Source organism: Ips typographus, linkage group LG13 (assembly GCF_016097725.1).
Source record: "Ips typographus isolate SLU linkage group LG13, UJ_Ityp_2.0, whole genome shotgun sequence".
NCBI lineage: Eukaryota > Metazoa > Arthropoda > Insecta > Coleoptera > Curculionidae > Ips > Ips typographus.
Genome location: NC_138434.1, coordinates 643653 through 668618, shown reverse-complemented (window position 1 = coordinate 668618; position 24966 = coordinate 643653). Strand labels below are relative to the sequence as shown.

Here is a 24966-nt window from a genome sequence, read left to right as displayed (position 1 = left end):
ATTTTAATATCTCGGAAACTGTGCTGTGCTATTCAGGTTGAAACGAGAAAACTTAACAGAAAATATTGGTCATCTTTAACGCCCCTTAGCGGCCAAACTAATGAAGTTATCAATCCAAGGAGCCATATATTTGGAAAGCTCATTTCATTGGCTATCTATGGACGTATAAAAGTCTGTCATATGTCAGTCAAATAGGGCAGTTATGCAAGATTAAACAAAACAGTGCAGGTTGTCATCAAACCAGCTTGAGATCCATCAAATCAAATTTCATACTCAAGTCACGTGATGATTTGATTGAAGTATGATGATTTTATTCAGCCCGTGACGTCATACTAGTTTAGTTTGAATTTTCCTATATTTTTGGAAATACATTCGTGTAAAATTGTGACTTTGATCGATTGAAGCCTGTAGTATCGATCCTTGTTGACTCATTCTCAAAAACCACTGATGTGCATCAAAGCACATCATTCAATACAAATTGAATAACAATACAACATTTAAGGAGGATCGTTGATGTCAGATTAAGTTGGAATCCATTCTGTGCATTCAAATTTCCTAATCGACGGATTAAAACTGGTCATTATCCACTTAAAACAGTTATTAAGCAATTGCAAATTTCATCGATAAGTAGGTTGATAGCATAATAACGTTATGTCACATTTTTGGTGTAATATTGAAATTTTGACCGTTCTGAGCGGTTTAGCATAGACAAGCAAGGTCAGCTTAGAGTGCAAAATACCCATTTTAGTGCAAAAAAGTCAGTTAAGGTTGGTCGCAATTAGTACAACCATATTCTAGGTGGCGACTATGCAAATTGGAGTCAAATACCTCGGATATTTGCGTTTTTTGTTCAATTTACTAGAAAACTGTGTTCAAATTGAAACACTACCAAAAACACAAAAATTTTTAGTGCAAATAGTGTTAAACGTCTTGAAATAACGAAGTTTTGCCTTTAGAGCTTTCTGAATCATAACACAACCAAACGCAAGCTCACCGCAACCATCCAACCATGGTACTACCAAAAGTACCAAAACCGACTTCTTTATCCAGTACCACTTAATTGAGCACACAAACGAACTTTATCGGCGATCACGCGGTAGATCAACGCACGGTACCCACGTAAAGCAACTGTCGCACACTCGGAAGTGAATGAATGGGTGCTACTCGTTGGGTACCACTTCTCTTTGCAGGTCCCATTCGGCACTGTAGTAGTACCCGCAAAACGAGCTACGCCATATAGAGTTTTAACTAAACAAAAGTTTTGCAGTTTAACGGTACCGTTGGACTGGTGCTACAAAGTGGCACTAGCAGTGTTACCACCAGTCAAAATGGCGGTAGAATAATCAGTCAGTCACAGTTTTGACATTGGTGACAGATATCACGTGGTTTTAAAAGATATAGTTTAGCTAGACCATTGTCAAAAATCATAAATCTTAAAAACACTCTGTATATCGAATACTGCAAGAGAACCTTTCTAAATTCTGACTTTTGCAACTTTAGAGTCTAGTTTGACAGTTTTGATGTTAATGACAGTTGTCACGTGATTGTAGAATACTATTTAGCTAGATGGTCACGTGATAATTGGCGAAATAACTGTCATAAATCTCAGAAACACGTTTTATATCAAATACTGCAAGACAAACCCTTTCTTCGTTTCTAAACCCTGCTTTTTGCAACTTTTGAGCATGGTTTTCCTGTTTTGACTTTAGTGACAGTTGTCACGTGATTTCAGAAGACTATTCAGCTAGACTACGAAATGACAATTGTCAAAATAACTGTCAAATCTCAGAAAATCGCCTTGTTTCGAAAACTGTGCTAAAACGTAATTCTTACAAATTCCACTCGTTTTAACAGTAGACCTGGCAACATTGGGCGCTAGTGTGTTTCAAGCGATTTGTCAATTTTGGTTGGATGGTCTAACAAGACAAACTCGTTGGTTGTAACGCTCATCAACCATATGATCATGCATGAGAATGTTTTTTAAGTCAATACTAACCAATTAAACATTTTTCATATTCTTGGGTTGTTCCTTTTTACAAATTAACGGATAAAAATGCGAATAACTTTTTTTATTATTTTTGAAATTTTTTTTTCGAAATATCTCGAAAACGCAAATTTAATTACTTAACCTAATTGTTAACAATTTAAAAAATCCAATTCGAAGTGCCCCTCTATAGTACTCAATAATATGACGTACAAATGATCCATCTCGATGGACCATTTGCATGCAGGTCAAAGCGTTCCCAACTTAAAAAACATTACATAACCGCACTTTGCCGTGTAATATCAACAATATTACGGCAAAACGCATATTTCCCCATACCAATTTCAGCGTCTTATATATCATCATCGTCGGATTATACCGTGGTAACTGTAAAAGTATGCAAAGAAATTGCGTTTTCAAATGGAGCCGGTAATAAATATCGTTTTGAATTGCCCGGAATCCGATCCTGCTACCATTCACGTGTGTTATTTGTTTTCAGGTACAAATTGGGTAAATTATCTTTATTTATGTGGTTCGTCTGTTTCTCTAGCTGGTTGTAGTTGTACAGACTAGGTTTACACCGCATTCTTTCTTTAACTTAATAGGTTTCAGAGTATATGTGCCAATTAAAACTGGAAGTAAACTTTTGATGAAAGTGACAAACGTCACGTGATGTTAGAACACCATTCATATTAAACAAACACGTGACAACAGTCAAAATACTCTTCATGGAGTTTTTCGTGTCGTCGTGGGACGTTTCAACTACATTTTAGAAGTCACGTGACTGCGCTGATACGTACCCAATGGAGTGTCATGTGACCAATTTAAACTTGCTTACAGTGCTTGGTCTAGCAAAGAATAACTGAAAACCATTAATAATATTTACAATAACGCCATCCACTTTACACAGTCGCGTAAAGCTTAATAAGTGCAGAATATTCAGTAATGCATGAAAATACCCCGTAATGGCAATTGCAAAGCCCTCTTGATATATTAAATTTGTCATCTGTCAAAAATTACAAGAAAAAGATGCGAGACGTCATTTCAGAACATAACCTCCAAATTGTGGTTGTCAAAATAGTGAAAATGTCACCAACAGTTTCCTAGTTCAGAATAAACAAATATGGGGCTTCCAAGCAGCACTGGAGCCCCACTAAACGCATTCAGTCTGAACTTGTTTACAGTACAGTATCCTGTGATGTTGATGTTTTGCTAGAGATGAACTGGAGGTGGAGGAGTTTATTTACAATTGATAGTCTTTTACAACAATTTGCACAAGTAAGTTTCTTCTAGTCTATTTTATTTCTGATAGTCCATTAATATACGGGGTGTTCCCATAGACCTAAATCGATGGTGAAAGGTTTACAGTATCTAGACAGATAAAAGATTGCTGGCCATGGGGCATTGGGTAGAGATAGAAAAAAAAATGAGCGGTTTCCTTGTTCGAATTTGGTTCACTTCCTGCTTAAAAGTAATTGAAACCATTTATCGAGGTAGAGCACTCGATAATGCGTTTTCCATCTGCAAGACGATTGTACCGCCTTTGGGTAATTTTTCGAAAAGTGTTACTATCCCGCTGGACAACAGTTAGATTAGCGCTCAAACAATTCGCAAAACGCGTATTATAATATAGATGAAGCTGAACAGTACTAACGGTTCGTACTGAGGCGCTATCTGAACGGGCACATCAGAAACAACGAGACAGAATCCGCAAAGGCGTCGACGCGATAAAGAGTTAATTGCCGCTTTTAACATGGCCAGTTAGCGTTAATTGTGCACCAATCATGACTTAATGGCCGATAGTCACTCGTAAAAAGCCGCATTACTGTCAGATATTATATAAAAGTGATGTCCATCCAGTTTGCACTTGCTCAAACAACAAAAGTTTGATAAATCTGCCTTCCTAAATGTGCAAGCGACAGTCAGTCAGTAAAGTGTCAAGATAATTGTGTATGTGTGGTTGCATAAGGGACGCATACAGAAAGTTGTTAGTTGTTGTCATCATACTTTCATATAATATTTTCAAGTGACTACACCAAAACAAAGTTTGAAAATTCCATAAATTCAGTTATTATGTTACATTATTAATTAAAAACAAAATTCGAATAATAACCAGCAGTTGGAAAGTTATATTATATTGATTGATAGTTACCAAAACTCATTAATCTGCTAATGTCAAACAATTAAGACTGGAAAAATGCCTGATGCATGATAATTTTGGAAGTAAAATACCATAAATCTTAAAGATATTAAGGTCGCAGAGAAAAGTAAGGCCTTGGCAATGATAAAAACTCATTTAATGCATCGCCGCATCGAGAAATGGAAAAAATGTCGCTCGTTCTGCATCCGAGAATTATCTTGTTTTATTGGTTGTCGCTGCCTGACAATTAAATGATTACTTGCTCCGTCGATTCTAGCATCGTTCCCATAACCCTTTAAACGTTTTCACTTTTACTGTAAATTAGGCTTAAGGAATGTTAAGCCGTCCATATAAACTAGTAGCCAGACATGACCAGCATAACCTATTGACATAAATTTCAGTAAAAGCGATCACGTTGGGATTTTATAAAGAAACGGAGAGTTCTAACTGGTACATTCACGAGAATACCTAAACTGGCGGATAATTTGAATATATTGTCGTAACACTCCACCTACTATTTTGAATCTTCAATGGCGTACAACCAACTAGATCAATATCCCCTGCTTATGGTAGAAAGTAAAGGTAAAATCTGTCAGTGACACAAAAGATCACGTTTTCAACCTATTTTAGTTGCAATTTTGTGGTTTATGTTGCACCCAGTAACCTTACGAACTTGTGTGTTTATTTAAAAACTGTATGCAGCCCACCATACATCCTGGTGTATGTTTGACAATCAAGGGTTAACCGCCATTGCAAAAGTTTAGAAATTGGTTCATTTACTAAGTAGAACTCGCTTTAGTTTCCGTTGGTATAAATTGTCATCTGGGTTAATAATGAGCGGCCCGGTAGAATTTACGGATCCATTAATCTATCGTACAACTTACAAAACTGATTAATTTGCTGAAAAATACATTTTAAAATACCACCCGTATACTGGTCGAATCGTCTTTTCGAACGTTCTTGTAACGGGACCACGACTGACCGACACATGAAGCATGTCTGCCTATTAAATCATACATAAATCAGGTTTGATCGATTTGTAATACTTTTTGAAATCCATTTCAGATCTGAAACGGTAATTTATCCAGCATTTTTGCAATGAAAATCTAGAAATAACGCACGTTCTTTTCTCAGTTTCACTTTTGGACTGCACCGACATTAGAGTAACACCGGAGTAGATAAACGAACGTAATTCCGTCAACTGTCAAACTTCCACTGTCACTGTCCAAAAAAAGTTAGGTTAGTTGTTGTTGTCAGAGGTTTTTGAGCGGTCGCGTATAAAAAAAGGTTTTAAACCTATTGCAGTTACGTTTACAATGAGTTGTCCGCACGGCAGGACGTTAAAGTATCTTGTCTAACCTGAATCGAGAATTTTCATCAAGACCGGTAGTTTTCCTGAAGATTAATGACACTAGTTTACCTTACTTGGACCTATTTTCAGCCTGGTGTTGTAGGATCAAGTTGTAATCTTTAATGAAGCTGCCTTAAATCAGAAAAATTAAGGAAAGAAACAGAAAAGTAAGTGATTTTGGTGACATTCAAATAAATCTAGATTTACATGTCAATGAAGTCACGTTTTGACAATGCTATCTGACACACACAAAACTCTGACAACTAGTAATTAGTCGTTTTCTTTCGGATCTCTAAACGCGATATGATCCAAAGGTCACGTGGCCTCTGTATAATTTTGTGATCTTGGGGTCACGTGATCAAAATAGCTTTTGATCAAATGTCAAATTTTTTGTCTTCATGGCCTCCTATTTAACATGGAGATATAGATTTATAATGTTTTTTATGATGACATTTTCAAACGTCAAACAAACCACCATTATTGAGGTATTTTAGGAAAACTCATTTCAAAACCTCCAAAACGCCAGTCAAATAGACTACCATTTGAAATACCATAGACTACAGAAAGGTAATTTTTGGTCTTAATAGCAGCAATTTTGATTACTTGACTCTATGACAGAGGGCGCTTATTACTTGTTTATTTAAATGACAAGTTTTGTCCATAATAATGTAGTAAACGACAGTAGATAAGTTCTCAGTCGTAAACTAAAATATTCATGGGTTAAGTGTACTTTTCCAGTAGGAAGGTTAATTGTTAAAATGACACAAACCTGTACATTTTCCTGTATGTTTAGTACGTAAATTGATTTCACAAATATTGTCACGTTTTCCCGTAGTACTTACCGCCTGGGCAAATAGTGGATTTTGAGGTCGAGCAGAGCCAAGTTCAACAGAATTTATGCTCAAACATGTAATTTCTTGCTTTGTTTTCAATGTACCTTCGCGGAAATTACTACTTTGTCCGCTATGGTCAGGTGGTTAAATCTTCATTAAAGATTGGGTCGAAAAATGCGACTGGATTCTTCTTCGAGAGAAGAAAAAGTGCCTCGGCTGTATTTTTAACCGGCTGTCCATCAGACATGACGCGTATCATTATCGCGGCGGTTCTAAGAGCGTTTCACATAAACCGCAAAAAGTCAATTACTGCCTCGCACAGTAGCTGGAACTTTTCACTTTAAGAACCCATCGACTTGGATTACAAACCAACAAAACGAATTTTACAAATCATTAATGAAGCTCAAGTGTCATTCCTAAGTCTACATGTGCAGCAGTTGCATAAAACATAGCAGTTTCAAAAAGTGTTCAAAATTCAATCAATCACCTCTTCTGTACAACAAGTCAGGAAATGTCAACAGCAACGATAGGAATGCGTTAAGGTTTTTTAGTTTGATTAGGAAAATTATAAATTTGATGAATTACGACGTTTGTTTGTCCTCCAGAAGATTGTAAAAATGGCAGCTGGAGGACAAGTTTGAGTGACGTTTCTGTTGAACAACAGTTTCTTACGCGATGGCCCTGAAATTTGCTTGTCCTCCAGCAGATTGTAAAAATGGCAGCTGGAGGACATGTTTCGTGCTATATGCGATGGTTTGTGCTGATTTTTAGTCTTTTTTACTGTCGAAATTAATTAAACGAACTAAAATGAGCGTTACGCAAGGACGATTTAACGAGAGAAAAACGGTTTGGTGGTACGATTCCAATTTAGGTGCGTTAACAGGACAGTACTTACCTGTTGTGGGCAAAAGTGTCATAAAATAGGTACCGCATCCTGACGCGAAACGGTGGGAGGAATATCGTGATGATCGTGGTCGAAAATTTCGCGCAAACTGAAATTTGTTGCAACCGAGATTCCGAAAATAAGATGGATTTTTTTGTTTTTTTGGACGGCGGGGGATACGAAAATATGTCGGATCAATTTATCCTACGAAAGTTGTTTCCGAGGTGTGTTAAGATTGAAATTTATCAAAAAATTAATATTACAGTCCGTCAACCTCCATCCTCCATGAATAGCAAAGTACGTAACAGGAAGTGATTCAATCAATATGTGAGATAATTACAGGATGTCACTGCCAACAAGAAATCCGACCGCAATCCTGTCTTAAAAACCCTTTAAATAGTACATTCTAAGGTGCATTTTCTGATAATTAAATAACATTATCTGGATAGCATCCAACTGGGTATCCAGGTGTTAACCTTGCAAAATTTTGCAGAGCAGCGCTAAATTTAGATTTCCTAGCCGGAAAATAGTCTAGTTGCCACTTACTTTGACTGGAACCCTTCGAATTCTTCTTGTTGCTCCGAAATTGAGGCTTCGAGGTCCAGATAGGCTCCGTAGTCGCCGTCTTTGTACAGTTGGAGGGCTGCGTCGTCCAACTAGAACCAGAAAAAGATTTTTAGTATCGTGCATTCTGTGCAATTTGGTGAAGGCACTTTGCTGTACTCCTTAAATCTTCAGGAAATTAGAGAATGTGCAAATAGTGAGAAAAGCTGAGCGTAGCTCTGTTATTTAAGCAGCTATAAAAAAGTGTAGAGAATGGAAGTTGTAAGGAATTTCATCCTCTACAAGATTGTATTAAGGAGTTTTTGCCCTTAAGGGCCCCGTTAAGGAGTTACAAGGTCCAAAAGTGACTGGAAGCACCAAATTGTTTTTTTTTAAACTAACTCCAATTTGATTGAGCGTAGCTCCGTTATTTAAGGAGCTACAACAAAGTGTACAGAATGGAAGTTGTAAGGAATTTCATCCTCTACAAGATTGCATTAAGGAGTTTTTGCCCTTAAGGGCCTCTTTAAGGAGTTACAAGGCCAAAAAGTGACTGGAAGCACCAAACTGGTTTTTTTAAAATAACTCTTTGATTTTGGTGTGTAAGGTGAGCTTCTTGGTTTACATTGGGACAATCACTTGTGGTTTTGAGTTTGTTTAAGGTGGTTTTTCCAACTAAATCGTTGGTTAGTAAATAATAAACGAAAGAGTGTAAGTACGATGGATGGGGAAATTCCGTAGAATATGTCAGAGGCCAAAGTGATTAGGCCTTAATTGACTGGCCGATCTGAAATTAACCGGCCCGCTTATCCGGCAAATCCTTCAAAACGCCCGAGAGAAGATAAACTTGGCAAAAAATCATATCCTTTTATCTTTAATAGCACAATATATTCCGTACAAATTTACTGGCCTATTATTTCTGCCGCATCGCTTGTAGTCGATTCGATATGGGCGAGAGAGGAAACGTGCCCTTGGCATTAAGTTCCATCTTTCAAAGTCAATGGTCCATCGAAGGACGTATTAGAGTAGTTCTGTTAGAGAAAGTGACGTCAGTTTGGTACAAAGCAATGAAATTAATCAAATTACACTTTGAAATTGTCAAAATATGAACGCAGACATTGTTTCCATCAAGGTAATGTTAAAAATTGTGTTATAACCACGAACATTAAAATGTCTTCTGATTGGTAAAAAAAGCAGCTTTTTTTGACCAATCACAATGCTGAAATTACTTTTGAAAACCACATGGTAATTTAAACTAAAACAACGACCATTGAAACCGTCTAGATGAGTAACGGCTGATTTATTCAAATTTAATGCAGAGACGCAATTTTATTAATTAAAAAAACCAACGGAGGGGCAATCATTTTGTGATAACAATTATCGTAATTCACTGTTTTTTTTTTCGGTTTTGTGAACTAGTTTGACTGCTCGCGTAAATCTTTTGCAGCTTCAGGCTAACCAAGCACAATATTTTAATTCACATTCAAATATTCTTCATTGTGCGGTTCTCACGACTTTTCCCAGTATTGTGTGTTGCATTTATAACTGGTCCTGTGTGGTTCTTTCAAATTGAATATTTCATAGTACAGTTAGTTTTGTATTAATATTGAGCGAGAGAGAGAGAGAGATGACTTTATTTGATGTTTTTCCTGTTAATTTATTATTTATACTTTGACAGGTGCTGATGAGTGCATTAAGTTTAGATTAATACTCGCTAGTTATATCGAAAGTCAAGTAAAATTGACGTGACGTCACAAATCTAGTGGAGAATTACAAATTATGGTTTATACAGGTCAATAACGTTTACGAACAATTCTAATTTAAACAGTAAATTCCATTAGTGTCCTTAATTGTTTCAAGCCATTCTCGTCCTTATAAAGGTTTAACCAGCTTGTCAATACAATAAACGGTTAAATTATTTAGTGTTGATGCCATTAAGGCGATTGTAAGCTACATTTTGAGTGGTTGGTGGTTGTCGTAGACCAAAAACTAAGCGAGATACAGTTTTGACTGAAAAATTGACACTAACTCCTTTTCTATCGATATCTCAAAAACAAGTAGAGTTACGAAAAAAGTGCAAGAGTAGAAAAATACTCAAAAAAGCTTTCGTGACCTAATCTGACCAGTTTAAACGCGTTTAAATACAGACTGTCCCCAGTGTCATTCAAAATGGCCAGAATAAAAAAAATAAGTGAATAAACCAATATTGCGTTACGCTTTTCCCTTCTTGTGACACTTCTGACAACTGTCGGTAAAGTAGTTAATTTTCTTGACACGAACCGCAAAAATTGAACATAAAATCTCTCGTTTATTAGACGCAAAACAAACGGTATAAATTATTGTGTATCATAAATGGCTTTGGCGCTCCATGAGAATTTGATCGTGTAATTAAGACTCCGTGTGTTAAACGCGCACTATTTCATTCCTTTCCTAAGATATTTTAACGGTGAATCGAACCATAGAGACAATCCCACTTTGATAGATTCCATCGAGTCATATGGGACTGAAATTTCAAGTTCGCGACCCTCCTTTACCGGGCAAACGGTCAATTAAGAGACCGATTTTACCAAATCATAAATTACGGTAATTGGTAACCGACAGAGATTTAATTTACAAACGTGTACTTAGTCTTGTACGACAACGTGCACTATTTAACATTTCAATGGCTCCGGTACCAGGAGTATTTTTTTTTTAACAATAAACTTTTAATTAACCTTATTTTCTTGTGTGTGTTTGTCCCTGTAAAGAGCGAGATAGTTTCCTTAACCGCTTGCAGGGGTTCCAAAGGGTCCTGCTCGAACCAGCCCTCTTGAGGACTAATATGGGGCACCTCTTTTTGATGGTAGGTCAGGGCAGTTTTGGAAGCAAACACCTTAAATTAGTTTACTATCACTATAGAATGTTTAAAACTGGTATACCTGGCACCAAAAACCTGGTACTGGATGTCCCTTCATCGATTGATCCTATCAAAGGGCCGTACTTTTGCCTGGTTGTACCCATTATTTACAGTTTACACAACAGTACCGGTTTTGCATCAGTCTAAAGTGCTATGATACGGTACTTTATATATTCTAGATTACAGATTTAATCGTAAAGATCAAATTTCCCCACAAAGATCAATAATAAATCCCGAAATAAAAACAATTTTTTCGAATTTTCTGATTAGTAGGGTTATGTTGCTGTTGTTTGACAGTTGACAAAAGGTTTACTTATTATCGTTCAGATTGTTTTCTCTTTTTAAACCTACAGTAGAAAAAGACAACAACTGATCTGAACGGTGCTGTTACTATTCTGGCACTCTAGATGGTTGCCTATCCTGCTCATATAGCAAAATCCAATGTAAACTGCGATGACGTAACAAAGCTTCTTTAGGGTTGAATTTCTAGTAAAACAAAATGGGTACATTTTGCATAATTTAATTTTGCCATAAAAGTGGTTTTTGCCTGAAACATTATTCGATTGTAAAGGGATAAATATAGATTACATAGTAATACATAGAGATAAGCAAAAATTTAATTTTATATACATAAAAGTCTAGACTGTTTTTAGTGCTTTAAGGCTGTTTTTAGCCTGAAAAATTGATTTCACAAAGTTTTTGATCTGAAAGCCAGTTTGTACACTGTGCATAGTCTTGAAAATGTCATTTCAAGCTTCTTCACTACAAAATTGACGTCTACCCAACATGGTAGCATTTCTGAGAAATTCAAACTGTTTTTTAGTGCTTTAAGACTGAAAAATCGTGTTCAAGACTATTTCTAATAGTAAAAGTCAAGTTTCAGACTCTTTGGGTTGTTTCCAGTGTTTAATTATTGAATTCTAAACTTATTTCAGTGCAGAAAATAGACTTTAGTATTAGTGAAGTCAGTTTTAGCCTTAAAACCCAAAGAGTAATTAGTAAGTGGTCTTGTTCAGTAGATACCGTATGATCTTCTTGTAACCAGTAACTGTTTAAATTTGAATGACAGCCACAGATGGTGCTATACGTATTTAAACCATTACACACACATTTTTCTATGTTTATTTCCACGTAAACAGTTCCAATTCAACTGAACTATTAACCTAATTGTATCCAGGATTACATTTTAACACGAAAACATTTTGAAGCCAGAAAGTTTCTTTGTGTTTAACGATGTTTCGGTTTTTACTGGCTATCACCTTTGGCTTTAAAAGGATCTCATCTATATTCATTGTTGTTGTTTATTGGCTATCTCTAAGACCACACACACACACGATTTGCCGGCAATTGGGTGCGATTTTCCCTTCAATTAACTTTATGACCTTTATGGGTTTGTGCGAAGCGGTAGCACTACTTCCCATGACGAATTTACTTTAAAAGTTAAATAGAAAAAATTGTCTGACCAAAACTGTTTGCATCACTCTGTATAGTTTAAACTGAATACATGCATCTTCTTGTGGAGTTTGGTCTTTTTCGAGTATTTTTCTACTCTTGCAATTTTTTCGTAACTCTACTTGTTTTTGAGATATTGATGGTGTCAATAAGAGTCATTTTTTTTACAAAAGTCAAAATTTTAAATTACTGTATCTCGCTTAGTTTTTGGTCTACGACAACCAACAACCACTCAAAATGTAGCTTACAGTCTCCTTTTTACTACTGCGGCCTTAAAAGTACCCAAAATGTCCGCTGCTAATTTATTTTTTATTTTTCAAAAAAATTGAAAGAATGGGGGGGTATTGGGGTGTTTTTTGTACTACTTTTTGAAATTCAATATCTCGGTAACATGAAGAGCTAGAAAGGCCAGTTTTGGCTCATTCTGTAGTATTTTTTATCCTCTTTCTAATGCCGCTTAAATGAAATTTATAAGAGTTCAAATAAAAAAGTTACAATCACTCAAAAAAAGCACTTTAAAATTTTTCAAACTGGCCGACAATCTTCCACCGTGAAACCGACCTTAACATTGATTTATACCGGGCTCGGTCCATTTGAACTAAAAAGTGAAACCGCCTAACAAACTTGGGAAGTTACAAATTAAATACCGAATGCTAAGTAGATAATTTCTGCTCGGCTATATATTATGTGCTAGTCGGGCATTTTTCGTTCTAGTTATGGTCCAGATTTTCTTGTTTGATAACGAAACGGCCGCGCAATAATTCTACACTCTTGACGGTCTAATGTGCCCGTAAATTACGACCATTTGTAATTGGTTCGGTGTTTTCCATTGTTTTGCCGCATTATTTGCTAGTTTACCTCCCAAAAGTCCATAAACATAACGGCTGTGTAGTGTAAAAGTCTGGACGAGTTTATAACGTCCGGCAGGCGACTACGTAATTTTGTCGCGTGATGATTGGCCCGGGTGTCAAACGTTTAAGGGTAAACGCGAACTCGCCCAAACTTTAGCGTCGTCCTCTCATTTCAAATTTGGACTTAATCACTCACTTCATCAAACCACATCGTTTTACTGTTAGAAATAAATCATTACCACCGTAATGACCACATTAAATTGCAACCAGTTTTAGTAGCATTTCGTATGCTCGACACTTTCATTGGTATGCCAATTATTACTACATAGGCTGATGTTTTTTTTTGGTTTTTTTTTTCAGTGAAGACCTTGCTTCCTATGTCCTTGAACCCGTGTTTTACACTAAACTGCTATTTCTATGTTGGTAACTTAATGATAGCGATGGGCTCATGGGTCAGTGGGCAGACAACAATGGGGTCGAACCACCATGCCTTGTGAGCAAGAAAATACAAGCAAACGCTTCGGGGCTTAGATGCAACCGACGATACTGCACTTTTTGCCGCAGAAGGCTATTGTTTTGATAGTAAAAACTGCGCAAGTGGATGAGAAAAACTTGCAGTGTAGTTTGTGATTGGTCAAAGGCTGCTTTTTCTTAACCAATCACAAACAGTGCTGTGAGTATTGTACTAAAAAACTAATTCTAAATTAATATTTCTAAAGCAATAAAAGAATCGTAAACCTTTAGCATTCTTCAGACTGAATATTATACAAGTTTTTGCAAGAAAAAACCCTGATTTAAACGGTTTGAACTATTTTCTGCGTGTATATTATCGGGTTGACATTTCGAACGAGATTGATTTCCTCGACTAGAACCGCAGTTTATGTCGTAACAACAAATTTGTCGTTGCTGTACAGGTAAATGGCAATAACAATTTTTATAATAAGAGGTTTTGCACGCATTTTTTGTGACAGAAAGTGTGACTGCAGTGTGTAAAATATGCTCAGAAACCTGCTGTATTACCATGAACATTTTTTACGAAAATGTTTCTGGCAGTTCCAATTTTGATACCGTCTTTCTCACTGACTGTACCAAATTTTGTTGTCTTTTTTCAGTTTGTTGGATAGGAAATTTAATGAGGATTTCAAAAATGTGCTTAAAACAGTCATTTTCTCACTCCAAGTGGGTTTTACAAGCGACTTTCTACCTGACTGTCCTTTCAAACTGTATTTCTGACAGTTCAAACTTTGACATCGCTTTTCTCCCTCACTGTACCAAATTTTGTTGTGTTTTTTCAGCTTATTGGATAGGAAATTTAATGAGGATTTCAAAAATGTGCTTAAAACAGTCATTTTTTCACTCCGAGTGGGTTTTACAAGCGATTTTGTCCCTGACTGTCCTTTCAAACTGTATTTCTGACAGTTCAAACTTTGACATCGCTTTTCTCCCTGACTGTACCAAATTTTGTTGTGTTTTTTCAGCTTATTGGATAGGAAATTTAATGAGGATTTCAAAAATGTGCTTAAAACAGTCATTTTTTCACTCCGAGTGGGTTTTACAAGCGATTTTGTCCCTGACTGTCCTTTCAAACTGTATTTCTGACAGTTCAAACTTTGACATCGCTTTTCTCCCTCACTGTACCAAATTTTGTTGTGTTTTTTCAGCTTATTGGATAGGAAATTTAATGAGGATTTCAAAGATGTGGTTAAAACAGTCATTTTCTCACTCTAAGTGAGTTTTACAAGCGATTTTGTCCCTGACTGTCCTTTCCAACTGTATTTCTGACAGTTCAAACTTTGACATCGCTTTTCTCCCTGACTGTACCAAATTTTGTTGTGTTTTTTTAGCTTATTGGATAGGAAATTTAATGAGGATTTCAAAAATGTGCTTAAAACAGTCATTTTCTCACTCCAAGTGGATTTTACAAGCGATTTTGTCCCTGACTGTCCTTTCAAACTGTGTTTCTGACAGTTCTAACTTTGACATCGCTTTACTCCCTGAGTGTATCAAATTTTGTAGTGTTTTTTCAGTTTATTGGATATGGAATTTAATGAGGATTTCAAAAATGTGCTTAAAACAGTCATTTTCTCACTCCAAATGGGTTTTACAAGCGATTTTCTACCTGATTGTCCTTTCAAACTGTATTTCTGACAGTTCAAACTTTGACATCGCTTTTCTCCCTCACTGTACCAAATTTTGTTGTGTTTTTTCAGCTTATTGGATAGGAAATTTAATGAGGATTTCAAAAATGTGCTTAAAACAGTCATTTTCTCACTCCAAGTGGATTTTACAAGCGATTTTGTCCCTGACTGTCCTTTCAAACTGTGTTTCTGACAGTTCTAACTTTGACATCGCTTTACTCCCTGAGTGTATCAAATTTTGTAGTGTTTTTTCAGTTTATTGGATATGGAATTTAATGAGGATTTCAAAAATGTGCTTAAAACAGTAATTTTCTCACTCCAAGTGGGTTTTACAAGCGATTTTGTCCCTGACTGTTCTTTCAAACTGTGTTTTTGGCAGTTAAAACTTTGACATCGCTTTTCTATGTGACTGTACCAAATTTTGAAATCTTTTTTAAGGTTATTGAATAGGAAATTTAATGAGGATTTCAAAAATGTGCTTAAAACAGTCATTTTCTCACTCTAAGTGGATTTTACAGGCCATTTTGTCTTTGAATGTCCTTTCAAACTGTGTTTCTGACAGTTCAAACTTTGACACTGCTTTTCTCCCTGACTATACCAAATTTTGAAATCTTTTTTAAGGTTATTGGATAGGAAATTTAATGAGGATTTCAAAAATGTGCTTAAAACTGTCATTTTCTCACTCCAAGTGGGTTTTACACACATTTTTTTACCGGACTGTCTCTACAAACTGTGTTTTTGGCAGTTCAAACTTTGACACCGCTTTTCTATGTGACTGTGCCAAATTTTGTAATGTTTTTTTTAGGTTAGTAAATAGGAAATTTAATGAGGATTTCAAAAATGTGCTTAAAACAACCATTTTCTTACTCCAAGTAGGTTCTACAGGTGATTTTGTGGTTGACTGTCCTTCAAACCGTAGTTTTTCCTAAATAACTCAAAAACGGTGAAAGTAAGCAAAAAAATTGCAAGAGACCAAAAATGTGCCTAATCAACTCCTTAACCCAGCACCGTAAGTTTGCGGTTTCCGCTTCCAGTATATAGGGTGTGCAAGCAAAGTATGTTGGTTCGTTATTTTTGCCACCCTGTAGGCAATTTTTGAGATAAAATTTTTTACTCTCCACCACTGGAAAGAGGAGCTCAAAACGATTTTTTTAAGTGGTTCAACCTCCTCGAACTGCCAAAAATATCTGAGTTACATGGTGTTCAAATTTTATTAACTAATTGGAAAATTTTTTGCATCAAACTAGTTTTTGCTAAATAACTCAGAAACGGTGAAAGCTACGAAAAAATTGAAAGAGAGCAAAAATGCTTGTAAAGAACTGCTAAACTCATCCCTGGTTTTACAGTCCGTTAGTGCCGCTACTATACAGGGGGTGCACAAAAAGTGTAGTAACTCAAATTTATGACTTTAAATTTTATATTATTACACTCGTCTAAAAAAATCTATTTATTTTTAAAGATTAAAATAACTAAATGAATTTAATCCAGATAGTCCCACCCTCAGCCTGAATGCTAATTATATTTTATAAACAATTTAATATAATAATTGATCTGTAGTTAGGTAATATTGACGTATATCCTTCTATTAGCCTGCCATTTGAGATTAATAAAATTGTGGGTGGGTCCAGTTATGCAAAAGTGGGTTACACTGAGAATAATTTGTTTATTGGATTACGTATAATAACAGGTACGCGTTGTTGTCAAATCTACTTTGTTGACTGAAAGAGTCTTGACCTAAAAAAAATCTTAAAACAGAACGTTCAGAAAATGTGTAGTCAGTAAGGTTCAATGCAAAATGCAAGTGACATATGCAACCAGAAATGTCCATTTTTAGTTCCATCTGTCACTTGTTATTTTACCTTAATTTCAGATCAAATTATGACAGACTGTCATATAGGTTAGGTTAGATATTTGACAGCGAATTGAAACTGGGTTTCTGCTCGTTGGTTTCCTCAGGCAGATTTTTCTAGCGATAAGGAGATTAGAGGACCGAATCAAAAGGCAGATCGAACCAATTTTCGAGCTTCAAAGTGCGGTCATTAATGCGAGCGGCTCAAAAACTCAAGTTTGTTGACCCGCCTCGGTTTGTTTCAGCTATTTTCGACCCGCTTTTCGAAAGTCGTGGGCAAAAAGGCCCACCAGCACCTGGACCGGCTTACGTAAGGTGCCAGAACAAAAGCTGGGTGGGTTGCGATCGCTAAACTGGTCACAAGTAATAATTTTCGTATTGATTTATTGACAGACCTAGTTTCGGTTTGTCTTACGTTTACACAGTTCTTGTGGAAGCCCTATTTATACACAATAATTGGATAAGACAGCACGTAAATGTAATCAATACTAAATTATTAATTATTTTAGTTGTTGTCATAATGTTTGTCCACCTTGAGAGATGTTTGCAGAGACTCAAGGTTTGCTACCACTAATTGATATTACACAGTTTGATCAAATATTGGTACCCATTTTTGTTTATGGAAGCCTAAATCTAACGAGTGTTTAATAATTGTTATGGTCGTAGTTGGCTGTGGTTCTAGCATGAACGTTCGTATATGGTTTGAAATGACAGCTGTCATATAATAATTGTTTGCAACGTTATCTAAGACATACGCGTTTTGTGACAATTGCCATCCATAGGCGACCTAACCATAACAATTATTGAACACCCATTAGTATTTTGCAAAAGTAGATAAATTTAATTAAAAAAATTGTTAATTAAAAAAAATGTGAATTTGCGAACACTGCAGAAATTTGTTATGTTTGTGAAAATATTGCCAATTTGGTAACATTGCAAAAATTTCTTAATGGCAAACATGTCAGTTTGGCAACGTTGCAAAAATCTAATCGAAAATTAGAAAAAATGTCAATTTTACAACATTGTAATAAATTGGAAAAAAATCAGTTTAGCAACATTGCAAAAATTGAAAAAAATGTGTCAATTCGACAACACTGCATAAATTTGCTAATTAATTATTTGGCAAGAGTTCAAATAAAAAAGACTGTGATTTTTGCAAAAAGTGCAATTTTGGCAATTTTTTAGTTTGCTCCATAAGGGTTCCAATGCACACCAAAAGGTATAATTATACCAAAGAACCTTAAATTAGATGAAATAAGTACAAAAAAGGCACTTTTAAATTTTTCGTTTTTCAAAAAAACTGAAAGAATGGGGGGGTATTAGGGGTCCTTTTTTACTACTTTTCGAAATTCAATATCTCGGTAACATGAAGAGCAAGAGAGGCCAGTTTTGACTCATTTTGTAGTATTTTTTATCCTCTTTCTAATGGCTTTTTAGCGAAATTGATTGGAGTTCAAATAAAAAAATAGCATATTTTTTGATACACATTGCTTTGACCCGAATTTACTCCCTTACTTGACCAGATACGTCAAAATGTCGTAGAAAACAAAAGATAGAGCAGATTACAAGCTTTCCAAAAATATCCCCACATGAGTTGATTGGTCATACCATTTGTCCGCTAGAGGGCGTCAAAGTTGCTTCACCATCAAATCGCACATTTTTAGACACCTGCTGCTTTGACCCTAAATTACTCCGTTATTTGACAAATTACGTCAAAATGTCATAGAAAACAAAAGATAGAGCAGATTTCAAGCTTTCTAAAAATATCCCCCCATGAGTTGATTGATTATACCGTTTGGCCGCTAGAGGGCGTCAAAGTTGCTTCACCATAAAATCACAAATTTTTAGACACCCGCTGCTTTCACCCTAAATTACTCCGTTATTTGACAAATTACGTCAAAATGTCATAGAAAACAAAAGATAGAGCAGATTTCAAGCTTTCTAAAAATATCCCCCCATGAGTTGATTGATTATACCGTTTGGCCGCTAGAGGGCGTCAAAGTTGCTTCACCATAAAATCACAAATTTTTAGACACCCGCTGCTTTCACCCTAATTTACTCCCTTACTTGACAAGATACGTCAAAACGTCATAGAAAACAAAAGATAGTGCAGATTACAAGCTTTCCAAAAATATGCTCACATGAGTTGATTGGTCATACCGTTTGGTCGCTAGAGGGCGTCAAAGTTGCTTCACCATAAAATCACTAATGTTTAGACACCCGCTGCTTTCACCCTAATTTACTCCCTTACTTGACAAGATACGTCAAAATGTCATAGAAAACAAAAGATAGAGCAGATTACAAGCTTTCCAAAAATATCCCCCCATGAGTTGATTGGTCATACCGTTTGGCCGCTAGAGGGCGTCAAAGTTGCTTCACCATAAAATCACTAATTTTTAGACACCCGCTGCTTTCACCCTAATTTACTCCCTTACTTGACAAGATACGTCAAAATGTCATAGAAAACAAAAGATAGTGCAGATTACAAGCTTTCCAAAAATATCCCCCCATGAGTTGATTGGTCATACCGTTTGGCCGCTAGAGGGCGTCAAAGTTGCTTCATCATAAAATCACTAATTTTTAGACACCCGCTGCTTTCACCCCAATTTACTCCCTTACTTGACAAGATACGTCAAAATGTCATAGAAAACAAAAGATAGAGCAGATTTTAAGCTTTCCAAAAATATCCCCACATGAGTTGATTGGTCATACCGTTTGGCCGCTAGAGGGCGTCAAAGTTGCTTCACCATAAAATCACTAATTTTTAGACACCCGCTGCTTTCACCTTAATTTACTCCCTTACTTGACAAGATACGTCAAAATGTCATAGAAAACAAAAGATAGAGCAGATTACAAGCTTTCCAAAAATATCCCCACATGAGTTGATTGGTCATACCGTTTGGCCGCTAGAGGGCGTCAAAGTTGCTTCACCATAAAATCACTAATTTTTAGACACCCGCTGCTTTCACCTTAATTTACTCCCTTACTTGACAAGATACGTCAAAATGTCATAGAAAACAAAAGATAGAGCAGATTACAAGCTTTCCAAAAATATCCCCACATGAGTTGATTGGTCATACCGTTTGGTCGCTAGAGGGCGTCAAAGTTGCTTCACCATAAAATCACTAATTTTTAGACACCCGCTGCTTTCACCTTATTTTACTCCCTTACTTGACAAGATACGTCAAAATGTCATAGAAAACAAAAGATAGAGCAGATTACAAGCTTTCCAAAAATATCCCCCCATGAGTTGATTGGTCATACCGTTTGGCCGCTAGAGGGCGTCAAAGTTGCTTCACCATAAAATCACTAATTTTTAGACACCCGCTGCTTTCACCCTAATTTACTCCCTTACTTGACAAGATACGTCAAAATGTCATAGAAAACAAAAGATAGAGCAGATTACAAGCTTTCCAAAAATATCCCCACATGAGTTGATTGGTCATACCGTTTGGCCGCTAGAGGGCGTCAAAGTTGCTTCACCATAAAATCACTAATGTTTAGACACCCGCTGCTTTCACCCTAATTTACTCCCTTACTTGACAAGATACGTCAAAATGTCATAGAAAACAAAAGATAGAGCAGATTACAAGCTTTCCAAAAATATCCCCACATGAGTTGATTGGTCATACCGTTTGTCCGCTAGAGGGCGTCAAAGTTGCTTCACCATAAAATCACTAATTTTTAGACACCCGCTGCTTTCACCTTAATTTACTCCCTTACTTGACAAGATACGTCAAAATGTCATAGAAAACAAAAGATAGAGCAGATTACAAGCTTTCCAAAAATATCCCCACATGAGTTGATTGGTCATACCGTTTGGTCGCTAGAGGGCGTCAAAGTTGCTTCACCATAAAATCACTAATTTTTAGACACCCGCTGCTTACACCCTAAATTACTCCCTTACTTGACAAGATACGTCAAAATGTCATAGAAAACAAAAGATAGAGCAGATTTTAAGCTTTCTAAAAATATCCCCACATGAGTTGATTGATAACACCGTTTGGCCGCTAGATGGCGTCAAATTTCCTTTACCATAATATCACATATTATTATTGTAAATATTTTTTAGTCAGATTTTATGTATCTCTTCACGTGCTGGCCCCATTTATAAGATTTATTTTGTTATACGGTGGTTTTATACAGGGTGCTTGAATCAAATATCGGTACGCATTTTTGTTTATCGAAGTCTAAAACTACTATTTTGCAAAAGTAGGAAAACCACTTTAGTTAAGTTTCTCGGTATTCTTGGGTGGGTATTACTCGGCTTAAGGCCCCAACTGGAAGCGATTAAGCCATAAATCATAGCAAACGACAAAAACTATACAATTTACAGCTGAAATTATTTGCTTATGTCAGATGGTTTACGAGACGGCGTGGGTTTTCAAATAAATGTCGATTGCGGACACTTAAAAGGACTCTTACTTTCGCCATGTACTGGTTTTGTGCTAAAAATTTAAATTCACTTGTTTCCGCCGTTTTGTGGGGGTGTTTCTGCCTACTTCTCTGTCATTAACGGTCTTAATATGGAATATAACGCAAGGTCATGTGACCTGATGATTGATTGATGCTATTAATATTCAAAAAAGTGTGAAATGCATGAAAATGTCATAATAATCAATTTTGAAAGTAATTGAAGAAAAAGTGTTGTAATAGTTGTAGAGATCAAATCAAACTAAACTAGGATGACGTCACTCAAATCTGAATGTATTGGCCACCAGTCAGAAAATGTCAATGTCACGTGACAATAAATCAATTTCAGTTGGCAACTAGGTATGAGGCACTATGCCAGTATTACGAAGCATTTGAAAGTATTTTAAGACCTTATCTGTATATTTCAAAATATTTTGTGATAGTTTAAGGAATAGGTTTCAGAAATAACTAAATTGACTGAAAATTGAACAGAACATGTAATTATTATGATAAAATCTTTGTTAGATGATATTGACTTGAAACAATATTTATTACAAATTATTATAATAATTTTATAATTTGTCTACATTTTTAAGGTCACGTGACAGTTTTTGACAGGCGTCAACTAGACTTTACAGGGTTGCAGTTCTAAAATATCATAATAGTCTAAATTAAGTTTACCAAATTTTGAAAATTTAATCCCATTTTAAAGGTCACGTGATTAACTTTGACAGATGTGAACTGGCCTTTACAATGTTGCAAGCTTAAAAATTTGATTATCAAAGTCACGTGACGTGTATTTTGCAATTTAACTGTTTACAACGTTGTAAATTTAATTTATCAATTTTCTAAAGTTTAAACGGCGTTTTGAAGATCACGTGACTGTTTTGGACAATGTCAACTGGCTTGACAGCAAGGTACTTAGAAACCTTTGGCATATTATTTTCAATTTGCCAGATGCCTCTAGCATTACTTTACGAATTTTTTGAACGGTTTGAAGTGACTCTGACGGCAATAATGCAAACTTTTGCAGCTATGACGTAGTTCTAGTTTTGTTTGTAAAGGCTTCACAATTTGGCAAAAAAAAAAACAAATATTCTCTATAATTAGCAAAATAAGCCAAAGCCGACTGTAACCGACCTTAATTCGCCATTGTATGCTAAGTTCCGAGTTTTCATAATGCATCGCGTTCTAAATAACTGCATTCCTGGTTGCGTAACTTTACGCAACTTTTCCGACAACACACGCTATATAATTTTGGCCTCCCGAATGTCATATTTTATACGCGGTTATGAGGTTGCCAAATTGCTGCAAAACAAGTGATTTGGACAGGAGAAATTGGATTGCAATTGGACATTGCAGAAACTTGTTACGGTCTCACCCTGTATATAAATACAGTCAGCGATATTAAACTGGCGCGCAAAGAAAATGAGAAAACGGAACCAGTTCCTCATCGTTATTATGTTAATAAATGGGCGAAAAAATCGCTTTTAATCCCAAGATTAATTTTAACCATTAAAATGGCACATTCCTGGGGAGGCACGAACCCAACGATAGAAACTCTTTTTCATTTCACATCCATTAATTATGCGTATTAAACGCATCACTGTTGGTAATTTGTGAATGGTCAAAAAAAAGCAGCCATTATACCGGGTGACCTAATAAGACCTCGACCATATCTCATAATCTAATTTTTGTCAATATTTCAGATTAGGAACGAGAATTTGATCAATCAACTCATGTTGGGATATTTTTATAAAGCTTGAAATCTGCACTATCTCTTGTTTTCTATGACATTTTGACGTATCTTGTCAAGTAAGGGAGTAAATTAGGGTGAAAGCAACGGGTGTCTAAAAATTAGTGATTTTATGGTGAAGCAACTTTGACGCCCTCTAGCGGCCAAACGGTATGACCAATCAACTCATGGGGGGATATTTTTGGAAAGCTTGTAATCTGTACTATCTTTTGTTTTCTATGACATTTTGACGTATCTGATCAAGCAAGGGAGTAAATTAGGGTGAAAGCAGCGGGTGTCTAAACATTAGTGATTTTATGGTGAAGCAACTTTGACGCCCTCTAGCGGCCTAACGGTATGACCAATCAACTCATGGGGGAATATTTTTATAAAGCTTGAAATCTGCACTATCTCTTGTTTTCTATGACATTTTGACGTATCTTGTCAAGTAAGGGAGTAAATTAGGGTGAAAGCAGCGGGTGTCTAAAAATTAGTGATTTTATGATGAAGCAACTTTGACGCCCTCTAGCGGCCAAACGGTATGACCAATCAACTCATGTGGGGATATTTTTGGAAAGCTTGAAATCTGCTCTATCTTTTGTTTTCTATGACATTTTGACGTATCTTGTCAAGTAAGGGAGTAAATTAGGGTGAAAGCAGCGGGTGTCTAAAAATTAGTGATTTTATGATGAAGCAACTTTGACGCCCTCTAGCGGTCAAACGGTATGACCAATCAACCCATGTGGGAATATTTTTGGAAAGCTTGTAATCTGCTCTATCTTTTGTTTTATATGACATTTTGACGTAATTTTTTAAATAACGGAGTAATTTAGGGTCAAAGTAGCGGGTGTCTAAAAATGTGCGATTTTATGGTGAAGCAACTTTGACGCCCTCTAGCGGACAAACGGTATGACCAATCAACTCATGTGGGGATATTTTTGGAAAGCTTGTAATCTGCACTATCTTTTGTTTTCTATGACATTTTGACGTATCTTATCAAGTAAGGGAGTAATTTAGGGTCAAAGCAGCGGGTGTCTAAAAATGTGCGATTTTATGGTGAAGCAACTTTGACGCCCTCTAGCGGCCAAACGGTATGACCAATCAACTTATGGGGGGATATTTTTGGAAAGCTTGTAATCTGCACTATCTTTTGTTTTCTACGACATTTTGACGTATCTTGTCAAGTAAGGGAGTAATTTAGGGTTAAAGCAGCGGGTGTCTAAAAATGTGCGATTTTATGGTGAAGCAACTTTGACGCCCTCTAGCGGCCAAACGGTATGACCAATCAACTTATGGGGGGATATTTTTGGAAAGCTTGAAATCTGCTCTATCTTTTGTTTTCTATGACATTTTGACGTATCTTGTCAAGTAAGGGCGTAAATTAGGGCGAAAGCAGCGGGTGTCTAAAAATTAGTGATTTTATGGTGAAGCAACTTTGACGCCCTCTAGCGGCCAAACGGTATGACCAATCAACTTATGGGGGGATATTTTTGGAAAGCTTGAAATCTGCTCTATCTTTTGTTTTCTATGACATTTTGACGTATCTTGTCAAGTAAGGGCGTAAATTAGGGCGAAAGCAGCGGGTGTCTAAAAATTAGTGATTTTATGGTGAAGCAACTTTGACGCCCTCTAGCGGCCAAACGGTATGACCAATCAACTCATGTGGAAATATTTTTGGAAAGCCTGCAATCTGCTCTATCTTTTGTTTTCTATGACATTTTGACGTATCTTCTCAAGTAAGGGAATAATTTAGGGTCAAACACGTGACGTCAAAAGTACAATAATTGTTTAGTTATACAACCAGGCATACAAGTATGGTGTATTATTTTGTAGCTTTTTTGGGATATATTTTTAGACAAAAGTGTATTAGCAGTTTTGGTCAAATATTACATAAAATT

General features: G+C 36.1%; 2 protein-coding genes and 3 long non-coding RNA genes across 16 annotated transcripts in view; 2 read left to right on the top strand and 3 right to left on the bottom strand.

The window, feature by feature from the left end:
- Positions 1-24966, bottom strand: part of Fhos (Formin homology 2 domain containing) — a 70263-nt gene that overhangs the window by 18997 nt on the left and 26300 nt on the right. For all 11 annotated transcript variants that reach the window (XM_081991333.1, XM_081991322.1, XM_081991329.1 and 8 more), the window contains exon 5: positions 7738-7847. In XM_081991333.1, the coding sequence (XP_081847459.1) occupies positions 7738-7847 (110 nt within the window). The remainder of the gene's footprint in view (positions 1-7737; positions 7848-24966) is intronic.
- On the top strand, positions 2921-4114 carry LOC145736896 (uncharacterized). The gene is made up of 2 exons (XR_014180141.1): positions 2921-3262; positions 3325-4114. It is a non-coding gene; the product is annotated as an uncharacterized LOC145736896 (long non-coding RNA).
- Positions 4971-5348, bottom strand: LOC145736899 (uncharacterized). The gene is made up of 2 exons (XR_014180144.1): positions 5246-5348; positions 4971-5191 (listed from the first exon to the last, which is right to left on the bottom strand). It is a non-coding gene; the product is annotated as an uncharacterized LOC145736899 (long non-coding RNA).
- On the top strand, positions 5941-8639 carry LOC145736897 (uncharacterized). The gene is made up of 2 exons (XR_014180142.1): positions 5941-7659; positions 7711-8639. It is a non-coding gene; the product is annotated as an uncharacterized LOC145736897 (long non-coding RNA).
- Positions 8601-11501, bottom strand: LOC145736890 (glycerol kinase-like). 2 transcript variants are annotated; one of them, XM_081991374.1, is made up of 3 exons: positions 10653-11501; positions 10449-10566; positions 8601-8765 (listed from the first exon to the last, which is right to left on the bottom strand). In XM_081991374.1, the coding sequence occupies exons 1-3, from the start codon at positions 10732-10734 to the stop codon at positions 8732-8734; spliced, it is 234 nt and encodes a 77-aa protein (XP_081847500.1). In that variant the 5' UTR covers positions 10735-11501; the 3' UTR covers positions 8601-8731. The 2 variants fall into 2 exon arrangements, with proteins under 2 accessions (XP_081847500.1, XP_081847499.1); XM_081991373.1 differs by having other exon boundaries at positions 10449-10606; positions 10660-10935.